The sequence below is a fragment of the Panthera leo genome, chromosome D1 (genome assembly GCF_018350215.1).
Source record: "Panthera leo isolate Ple1 chromosome D1, P.leo_Ple1_pat1.1, whole genome shotgun sequence".
Classification (NCBI taxonomy): Eukaryota; Metazoa; Chordata; class Mammalia; order Carnivora; family Felidae; genus Panthera; species Panthera leo.
The window spans coordinates 62,887,171-62,898,460 of record NC_056688.1 but is presented as its reverse complement, the minus strand read 5'-3'; the positions used below and the strand labels follow the sequence as shown (position 1 = coordinate 62,898,460).

Sequence of the window (11,290 nt, the reverse complement as noted above, 5' to 3'; positions counted from 1 at the left end):
ATATCTATATCTATATCTATATCTATATCTATATCTATATCTATATCATGTATATCTATATCTATATATCTATATCTATATCTATATCTATATCTATATCTATCTATCTATCTATCTAGATAGATAGATATATCTGGGCCTATTTCAGGGCTATCTTACTCTTTAGTTGGCTGGATTGTCTACCCTTGTGTCAATAGCACACCATCTTAATTCCTAAAGCTCTGTAATGTTTTGAAATCTGGCAGTCAATATAAGTCATGCAGTTTTGTTCATCTTTAAGACTGACTTTTTCAATTCCCATATGAAGTTTTACATAGGAGTTGGTAAAAAAAATGGTGGAGGAGAAACTGCTGGGAATTTGACTGGGATTGCATTGAATCTAGAGATTAACTTTGCGGGAGGGTTGACATCCATACCGTATTAAGTTTTCCAATCCATAACCTCATTTCTGTACGTTATTTAGGTTCCAATTTTGTATCTTTCAGGATAAATATTATGTAATCTTTGTTTAGACTTATTCCCAGGTATTAATTTTTCTGATGCTGTTGTGAATATGTTCTTTGTTTTCTGTTTATTGTCATACACAGCTAAATTGCGTTTTGCCCATGTTTTGGTTGATAAATCTAATCATGTATTAGTTCTAGTATTCTACTTTTGGGTTTTTGAAGTACATAATTATATGCTTTGCAAAATGACAGTTTTATTCCTTTCTTTTCAGTCCTGCTGCTTGCTATCTGTTTTTTTCAGATTTACTCACTGACTTGACTCTCCAGTGCCATGTTGAAAGGGAGTGGTGATATTGGACCTTGTTGTCTTTTATTTTGTTTCTTATTAAAGGACAAGTCTTTACCATTTAACCATTGATGCCTGTGACTTCCGTAGGTGTTTTGGAAATATCCTTTATCAGATCAAGGAAATTCCCTCCTATTTTAATATGCTAAGATTTCTAAATGGGTATTTACTTTGGTCAAATGCTTTTTCTGCTTCTCTTGAGATATTCACATAGTTTCATTTGTTATTCTGTAAATGGAGCAGATCACATTAGTTTTCAAATATTATATTATCCTTGTTTGTGGTCACTTACCATTTTCATATGTCATATGTCATTGCATTTGATTTGCTAATGATTTAAGAACTTTTATATACATGTTCATGTGAGAGATTGATTTCTTTTTTAAAGGTTTCATTTTTATATCTTCAATTTTTTTATTTTCAAAGTTTTTTTCCCTTCCTTCCTTCCTTCCTTCCTTCCTTTCTCTTTCTTTCTTTCTTTCTTTCTTTCTTTCTTTCTTTCTTTCTTTCTTTCTCTCTCTCTTTCTTTCTTTCTTTCTTTCTTTCTTTCTTTCTTTCTTTCTTTCTTTCTTTCTTTTTCTTTCTTCTTAGTAATCTCTACATCCAGCATGGGACTCGAACTCACCACCCAAGGATTAACTGTTGGATGCTCTTCCAACTGAGCCAGTCAGGTGCCCTTATATTCTTTTCTTGTAATGATATTTCTTCCTCCACTCTTTCATTTTTAACCTATTTTTATCTGTATATTTGAAGTGGTGTTTTCATAGGTAACATGTAATTGGGTCTTGCTTTTTATTCAGACTCATATTTTTGGCCTTTTAATTGGGTTGTTTAATTTATTTGCACTTAATTTTATCATTGATATGGTGGGATTTAAATCTACCACCTTGCTACTTGTTTTCTATACATCACACCTGTTATTTGTTCCATGTTTTCCTGTTTTTATGCTTTATATTGGATTGAGTATTTCTTTTCACTGTGATTCTTTTTCTCTTTTGGTTTATTAGTTATAACTTTTTGTTTTTTTAATTTAGTTGTTGCTTTAGAGTTTACAGTATGCATCACTAAGTTACCACAGAGCACCTCAAGTGATATACCATTTCATATATAGTATGAAAATCTTACACTAGTTTGCTTATTTATTTACCTATGTAATTATCATATCTGGAACTGTTTATTTCTTTCTGCACATCCAGATTTTCATCTGGTATCATTTTCTTTCTGCTCCAAAGAATTCCTCTAATATATTTTGCAGTTCAGGGCTCCCGATGGTGAATGATTTCAGCTTTTGTATGCCTGAAAAAGGATTTTTCTCTCTTTAATTTTTGAAAGATATTGAAATTATTCAGAATTTTCTGAATGTTCAGAATGTTCTGTTTCACTAACTGTAGAATTCCAAGTTAACAAAATTTTTTTTGGTACTTTAAAGATGTTGCTTCTCCATATTCTGACTTGAATGGTTTCTAACAAGAAATCTGCTGTTATCCTTAACTTTTCCTCTTTGTATGTAATGTCTTTTTTCCTGTGTTTACTTTTATGATTTTCTCTTTATCATTGATTTTAAGCAATTTGATCATGATATGCCTTGGCATAGTTTTCTTCAGGTTTCTTATCTTTGGGAAATCTTTCTGATGTCTTAATTATTGCTTTCCTTCTTTTTTGATTAGTTCTTTTTTTTCAGATGGCATATTTAATCATTGATTTTTATTCTTCTTTTCATTCATATATAATATATTCCATTTTATCATATGTAATACATTAAAATATGTTAAATGTAATATAGAATATACATATATGTATATATATTTGACTATAGTTTTATTTTTATGTATTCTTTTATGTTTTATATTCATTATCATCAGTTCAAAATATTTTCTACTTTCCACTTTGATTTTTTCTGTTACTCGTAGGTTTTTTAGATATGTATAATTTGTATGAAGTATGGGATTTCCAGATACATTATTATTGCTTTATAGCTTAGTTTCACTGTGGTCAGAGAACATTCTGAATAATTTCAATAGTTTGAAATTCATTGAAAATTTTTTTATGTTTCAGCATTTAGTTGATTTTGATAATGTTTTATTTACTTAAGAATATTAATACTGTTGTTACTGAGTACAATGTTCTGCACGTGTCATTTGGGTAAAGTTTGTTAATTACACTCTTCTAATGTTTCATATCTGTATGGATCTTCTTTTTATCAGCTGTTCTATCATCTTTTAGGAGAGTCATGTTGAAATCTCACTGTGATTGTGTATTTATTTCACCTTTTGTTTGTGTTAATGTTTTTGCATTATTTTAATAGAAATTGTGATATTGTTACACTTTCCAATTCATCATTATAATCACTTCATTATTATAAAATGTCCTTCATTATCTCTGGTTATGCTTCCTGCCTTAATGTTTGCATTAATCAGATTAGTATAGCTACTCACATTCTCCTGGTTAGTATTTTCCTGATATATTTTTTCCTTTCTTTTGTTTTCAGTGATTCTGGTGTTTATATTTAAAATTTGTCTTTCAGAGGCACCTGGGTGGCTCAGTTGGTTAAGCATCTGACTCTCAATATTGGCTCAGATCATGATCTCATGGCTTGTGGGGTCAAACCCCTCATCAGGCTCGGTACTGATGGCATGGAGTCTACTTGGGATTCTCAATCTCTCTCTCTCTCTCTCTCTCTCTCTCTCTCTCTCTCTCTCTCTTTCTCTCTCTCTCCTCCCTCCCTCCCTCCCTCTCTCTGCCCCTATCCCACATGCGCTTTCTCTGTCTCCCTCAAAATAAATGAATAAACATTTAAAAAAGTAAAATGCATCTTTTGTAAGTATTATGGATATATTTAATCTGATAGTCTTAGTCTTGTACTTAGAATATGTGCTCTATCTACATAAATGCAATTGCTGATTGCTTTATAGCTACCATCTTATTATTTGTATATAACCTCAAATATATTAATTTCCTTCTACTTTCTTGTCTTATTTTGGATTAATGAAATTTTATGCAATCTTTTTTAGTATTATTTTGGTGAAGATCCCAGAATAAAATCAGTCAAGATGATATTCTTGACTTACTAGTCTATTTAAGTATACTGTTTGAAGTACTCAGGATTCCATATAGTTGTTTTCCTTTCAGTGACATATTTTCCCTGTGTGAAAAACTTAATATAAATTAATGATAAATCATCATAAAGTACTCATTTTAAAAACAATTTTTTCTAGAGTGCAGCTAATATATAAGATGAAGTCATTTCATAAGTCTGATGTCATTTGTCTTTCTCAAGGGTCTTTTAGTTACATCCTCTGAGTCCCTGATTGATATTTCTTTCTATTACAAGTAATACATCTCAGTTCATGTAACTTGCAGATGCCTCAAAAGAAACTATGAGCCAATCACTGCTCTTTCACTTCATCTGAGTATAAATTCAGAAATCTCTTTTTACATTAGAAATGTGTGTGTGCATCTGCACGGAGGCAGGAACCCATGGGAGCAGGATGCCCAAACAAACTCTTCATGTTTCCAGCCACAGGAGAGTGGCTGTTATAGAGACATCTTTATAAAGTCGTCCAGGGGCCAAAGCCACAATACTTTGGTTTCTCTTCAGATCACATAAATATCTCCTGTTTTACCAGAGTCATATGCAGTGGGCTAGTGAGAGGTTGAGAAGTCACACTTTGGCTGATAGCAGCTGGATGATCAAACTGCCATTTGGGGCAGAATTTCTCTGTAGGTATTTTGGAAACAGTATGTTGGAAAGCCAAGCATAAGTGACACTTTTGAGTTTGCACTTCAGTTTAATTCACTGCTCATATAGAAGAATGTTATTGTATCCTCAGATGTTGGTATGTGAAGACCTGAAGATCAACCAATGTGTGAGCATGAACACATTAGGTTGTGGGTCAGCTGAGCTCACAGAAGGTCAGCTCAGCTTTGTCTCTGATTTGATTATTTGAGGCATATTTTAAGTGTCTGGATTTGTGCCAACTGCCACAAAGAAAAATGATGTGTACCTTTTTCTTGACTTTAATGAGCTTTGGTCCTCCTAGGAAAGGTGCCTAAGAACTATAGATCCAGGCAGAGGGATAAAACCATGAAACAGGAACCTATAGAACTCCCAGGGTGTCCCTGGGAGGAAGATAACTTTAAAATTGGGAGATCAGAGGTTGGCCAGAATTGTGGTCAAATTTAAGTAAAGATAATGGGAGAAGCAGTCAATGTGATGTCTGAAGCTGAGCAGAGCTGAGGCTAGGGCTGGCTGAACTGAGGTGGCAGTCTTGGATTAGGGTTAGCCTAAATCAGTGGTTAGGCCAGTTAATGACAGTTGGATGTAGCTTTATCATTCTCAAAGTATTGTCCCTGGAAAAGCAGCATAGGCATTACCTGGGAACTTGTTAGAAAGGTGAATTCTTGACTTTTCTCACCAAACTACAAAATAGGTAAGTCTGGAGATTGGTATCAGCAATCTGTGTTTCAACCAGCTCTCCAGGTGATTCTCATACACACCCACATTTGAGAACCACTGGTCTAGATAAAAGAAAAGGCTGATAAGAAGCCCGCACTATATATTGAAGAAAAAAAAATGGAGAGCTCCAAATATCATTTGGAGGTGTGTGTGTGTGCGTGCGTGTGTGTGTGTGTGTGTGTATTCAGGGGCACCCAAACAACATGCGCCAAAATTCATCTGTAAGGGATGGTGGGATGGTTTTTCCTCTGCCTCAGAGGAGAACAACAGCAGAACCTGGCAACTTCTTCCCATGAGGGTCCAGGATGGTTGAGAAGATCCTTGAAGAGAACTGAAGCTCCAGTTTGTGCAGCATCCTGTCCTTGGGCATGTTTAACTATTCCGTTAGTTCTTCTCTTGTTCTTGAAGCCTTATTTCCTTATTTTTTCTCCTTTACCAAGGAAATATAATGGTTTTTATTTTATTATTTTTAAGCAGCTACTTACTGACTACAGATGCAAATAAGATACTGCACAGGTAATTTTGTATTTATTGTTTCCACCCCTAGGTTTCACCACTAATTGTTTTTTTTTTCTTTCCCATTCTGCTTTGTTCTGCTTTTTAGTGAGTATTAAGCAAGACTGCCAGTGGTTCACAGTACATCAAGATATGGAGATGCTAAATTAAAAGAGTCAAGGGTATTATGATGCTTTCAACAATCTGTCAGTTTCATATATCTGACTTGTACTTATTGAGTGCCTTTTATGTCAGCAGGTGCGGGGCGCTTTTCTCTGTGCTATTATAAAAAGATAAGATTTCATTGCTGACAAATGGAGCACAGACTTTTTGGCAGACAAATAGGACATACCATTTGTATAGGAGAGTGTTATTAATGCTTTAATAGCAGCATGCTCAGGAAGTTAAAGGATCATAGGGAAACAATGGAAAGGGGAGGCATCTAACCATGGATGCAGAAAGAGTAACAAGAAACACCATTTCTTTTTTTTTTTTTCAACGTTTTTTATTTATTTTTTTTTGGGACAGAGAGAGACAGAGCATGACCGGGGAGGGGCAGAGAGAGAGGGAGCCACAGAATCGGAAACAGGCTCCAGGCTCCGAGCCATCAGCCCAGAGCCTGACGTGGGGCTCGAACTCATGCGAGATCATGACCTGGCTGAAGTCGGACGCTTAACCGACTGCGCCACCCAGGCGCCCCTTCAACGTTTTTTTTTTTTGTTTTTGTTTTTGTTTTTGTTTTTGTTTTTGTTTTTTTTTAAGAAAAACCATTTCTAAGACCTATAACTCTCGTTCCAGATAGAATGCAACAAGAAAAAGTTAGTTATTTGAGGGAAAGAGAGTTGATTCTAGGAGAAGGAGATGACATGTAAAAACACAGAGTTGAGACAAAGAGCAAAGCATGTTCTGTCAGTGGCTGGGTTTATGTGTGGAGTTGGAATATACTCGTGAAGGGAGTTATTTTTTATTCATAAGGTTATGAATGCTAAGGACATTGTTTTAACAAAGAGTCACTTGTACAATTTAAATTGTAGACATATTTCATGTCGACAGAATTGTGGAGAAACATGACAGCCTAGAACAAAAGCAGATACATCAGTTAGGAGATTGTTAATGAAACAGTCAAACCCTGAATTCATGTCTTTCCTTTCAGCCAGTTTCAGGCCCACCTGCCAGTCATGGTACTATTTCTCAACAACACAGGCACCCAGGTGACTGAATTCCTGATGATTTGCTTCCCAGGAATGCAGGAAACACAGCACTGGCTATCTGTAGTCCTTGCTCCCCTCCTGGTTTTGGCTTTGGGGGCCAACTTTGTGTTATTACTCACCATTCGGCAAGAGACATCTCTGCACGAACCCATGTACTACCTGCTTGCCATCCTCTCCGTGCTGGATATCATCCTCTGCCTCACTGTCATCCCCAAGGTCAGACCCCTTCTGGATTGACTTCCAAGCATTCAGTTATTTTTCTTTAAATAGTGGTTTGTTTTGCTGCTATAAATCCTACTACCCCTGAAGGACAATCCTCAGTGAGTGGTCCATACCGTCACACAGGGTCTGTCACAGCTCCCAGATATGTCCCCTCTCATTCTCAGTGTCCATTTTTTAAATTTTTTAATTATTTAAAAAAATATTTTATTGTCAAATTGGTTTCCATATAACACCCAGTGCCCATCCCAACAGGTGCCCTCCTCAATGCCCATCACCCACTTTCTCCTCCCTCCCACCCCCCCATCAACCCTCAGTTTATTCTCAGTTTGCATCCTTCCCTCTCTGTAACTTTTTTCCCCCTTCTCCTCCCCCATGGTCTTCAGTTAAGTTTCTCAGGATCCACATACGAGTGGAAATATATGGTATCTGTCTTTCTCTGCATGACTTATTTCACTTAGCATCACACTCTCCAGTTCCATCCACGTTGCTACAAAAGGCCAGATTTCATTCTTTGTCATTGCCAAGTAGTATTCTATTGTATATATAACCACAACTTCTTTATCCATCATCCATGCATCAATTGATGCACATTTAGGCTCTTTCCATAATTTAGCTATTGTTGAAAGTGCTGCTATAAACATTGGGGTACAAGTGCCCCTATGCATCTGCACTCCTGTATCCCTTGGGTAATTTCCTAGCAGTGCTATTGCTGGGTCATAGGGTAGATCTATTTTTAATTTTTTGGGAAATCTCCACACTGTTTTCCAGAGTCGCTGCACCAGTTTGCATTCCCACCAATAGTGCAAGAGGGTTCCCATTTCTCCACATCCTCTCCAGCATCTATAGTCTCCTGATTTGTTCGTTTGAGCCACTCTGATTGGTGTGAGGTGATATCTCAGTGTGGTTTTGATTTGTATTTCCCTGATGAGGAGCGACGTTGAGCATCTTTTCATGTACCTGTTGGCCATCCAGATGTCTTCTTTAGAGAAGTGTCTATTCATGTTTTCTGCCCATTTCTTCACTGTATTATTTGTTTTTCAGGTGTGGAGTTTGGTGAGTTCTTTATAGATTTTGGATACTAGCCCTTTGTCCGATATGTTATTTGCAAATATCTTTTCCCATTCCATCAGTTGCCTTTTAGTTTTGTTGATTGTTTCTTTTGCAGTGCAGAAGCTTTTTATCTTCATGAGGTCCCAATAGTTCATTTTTGCTTTTAACTCCCTTGCCTTTGGAGATATGTCAAGTAAGAAATTGCTGCAGCTGAGGTCAGAGAGGTTGTTCCCGCTTTTTCCTCTAGGGTTTTGATGGTTTCCTGTAGTGTCCATTTTTTAAAGATTTAATTCTTTCCCAACTGACAGGCCCTCTCTCAATGTCTGAGTCAATGATATTCCAAGTTTTTACATTCTTTTTACTTCTAGGGAGATTTTCCTTGACTCAGAATGATCCCACCTTTACATCCAAGAGCTCTAGAATTTACTTTCTAAAGTGTAACTGGATGTATGTTTATATCATATAGTGAGATAGGAAGCAGAATTGAAAGAGATTTCTTATATGTCTAGAGAAGGTGGAGAGTATCCAAATGTAAATATTGAACTTACTGAGTTTGGTGTTCTTGTGATGCATTCAACTGGAGTTTGGGTAAGAACTCTGGGGATCAAGAGAAGACAGGCTAGAAGTAAACATTAAACAAGAGGCATGGTCTATAGATGGGGAGAAAAGGGTATAAATAAGGCTCTACTTGGGATGCACATAGAAGGTATTTTAAATTAAGATACTGTCCCAGCTGGGATTATAGGGCTGTGGTTTGGGGATACAGATGGTTGAAGCCATTGAAAGTTTCCCCCAAGGTTAGGTACTGTAGGGTGGGAATGAATGCAGTTTTTGAGAATAATGATTCTGGCAGGTCCTGCTCATCTTCTGGTTTAACATGAAGACCATCAGCCTTGCAGGCTGCTTTCTGCAGATGTTCATCATGAATACATTCCTTCCTATGGAGTCTTCCACCTTCCTGGTCATGGCCTATGACCGCTATGTGGCCATTTGCCATCCTCTGCACTACCCGTCCATCATTACTGAAAAATTTGTCATTTATGCAGCCATCTTCATTGTCTTCCACAATTTTCTGGCCACACTACCCACACCAGTTCTGGCTGCCAGGCTCAACTACTGTGCCAGCAATGTGGTGGAGAACTGTATCTGTGCCAACATTTCTGTAGCAAAGCTCTCCTGTGGGGATATTCACCCAAATAAGCTCTACCAATTTGTGAGTGTTTGGTGTCTACTGGGTTCTGACCTAGTGCTCATCTTACTATCCTACTGCTTCATCCTGAGGGCTGTTAAACGTCTGCAGTCAGGAGGTGCAGCAACCAAAGCCTTGAGTACTTGTGGTTCCCATCTCATTCTTATACTTTTCTTCTATACATTGCTGCTTGTCTTCATCTTCACAAACAAGGCAGAAAAGAAGGTGCCCTCAGAGATACCCATTCTTCTCAATGTCTTGCACCACCTCATTCCACCAGCCCTGAACCCCATTGTTTATGGAGTACGAACCCAGGAAATCAAGCAAGGGATTCTCAAACTATTCAAGTACCAGTTTTGAGAGATATGAGTCAAAGATCCAGATTATGAGTCTGTTTTAGTGATAGATTCACCTAAATGCCCCGAGGAACACATATGACATCCATGCTGCTACCCTCATCTTGAACTTAAACCTTCTGCAGACACTGTCATAATATTTACCCTCATTATCACCTCCTCAAATCCTCACTGAACACATGTTTAGGCAACAATTACCTTTTTATTCTAACCCGTTGCCATCATGATCCTTCAATACCCATTCATTAAATAATTATTTAATACCTTCCATATACTTCTTAGTCTTTACATTCTGAGTAACTGTCACATTTAATTCCTAGGGCAAGGATGAGATAGCACTTTAAATATAACATGGGGGATGTGGGTAGGAACAGGGGAACCAATGAAGACAATATTTTCTTAAATATTTTATTTATTTATTTTTTTAAAGTTTTTTTTTTTAATGTTTATTTATTTTTGAGACAGAGAGAGACAAAGCATGAATGGGGGAGGGGCAGAGAGAGAGGGAGACACAGAATCTGAAGCAGTCTCCAGGCTCTGAGCCATCAGCCCAGATCCCGACACAGGCTCGAACTCACAGACCATGAGATCGTGACCTGAGCTGAAGTCGGACGCTTAACCGACTGAGCCACCCAGGCGCCCCTGTTTTATTTATTTTTGAGAGAGAGTGTGTGTGAGCGAGGAAGGAGCAGAGAGAGAGGGAAAGAAGATCCAAAGCGGGCTCTGTACTGAAAGCAGTGAGCCTGATGTGGGGCTTGAACTCATGAACCTGTGAGATTATGACCTGAGCCAAAGTCAGACACTCAATTTACTGAGCCACCCAGGAACCCCACTCAACCCACTGAGCCTCCCAGAGACCCCAAGACTTAATTTAAGTAATCCAGGTGAAATGTAATAATGGCTTGGATTAAGGTGATGAGTAAAAATTGAAGTTATGGGTCAAAGATTTGCTGAGAGTCCATAAGTAGGATATAAAAGATGGAGAGGAGTAAAGGATGACTCCAAGCCTTTATTTTTCTTAAGTTTTTATGTAAATTCCAGGTAGTTAACATTCAGTGTAATATTAGTTTCAGGTGTACAATATAGTGATTCAACACTTCCATACAACACCCCAGTGCTCATCACAAGTGCACTCCTTAATCGCCATTACCTATTTCACCCATCTGCCCTCCCCCACCTCCCCTCTGGTAATCATCAGTTTGTTCTCTATAATGAAGAGTCTGCTTCTTCAAGGCTGTTTGAAAAACAGTTGGAAAGGCAGAATTGCCATTAACTGAGGAGCCAGTTTTATATGTGATATCAGAAATTTGGCTTTGGACACCTAACTCTATTTCCATACCAAACTCCTCCAAATGACTGTACTTTTAAAATGACTGTTAAATATCCAAATAGAGAAGTAAAAGTAAGCAACTGTACATATGGCACTATTCAGGGACCAGATCTAAGCTAGCGACAGAAGTTTGAGTCATCGGAGTATATAGGTGGGATTTAAATCCTATTTAGATGAGTGATATGAATT

General features: G+C 37.3%; 1 protein-coding gene across 1 annotated transcript; it reads left to right on the top strand.

The window, feature by feature from the left end:
- Positions 1 to 6,918: 6,918 nt before the first annotated feature.
- On the top strand, positions 6,919 to 9,775 carry LOC122201071 (olfactory receptor 56A4-like). The gene is made up of 2 exons (XM_042906973.1): positions 6,919 to 7,170; positions 9,080 to 9,775. The coding sequence occupies exons 1-2, from the start codon at positions 6,922 to 6,924 to the stop codon at positions 9,773 to 9,775; spliced, it is 945 nt and encodes a 314-aa protein (XP_042762907.1). The 5' UTR covers positions 6,919 to 6,921.
- The last annotated feature ends 1,515 nt before the right edge of the window (positions 9,776 to 11,290 follow it).

What these genes read in the sequence shown, in the direction of transcription:
- LOC122201071 (XM_042906973.1), top strand. Translation starts at nt 6,922, where the DNA reads ATGGTACTATTTCTCAACAACACAGGCACCCAGGTGACTGAATTCCTG. An exon ending in GCCTCACTGTCATCCCCAAG is followed by an intron (nt 7,171 to 9,079) that starts GTCAGACCCCTT and finishes TGATTCTGGCAG; the next exon opens with GTCCTGCTCATCTTCTGGTT.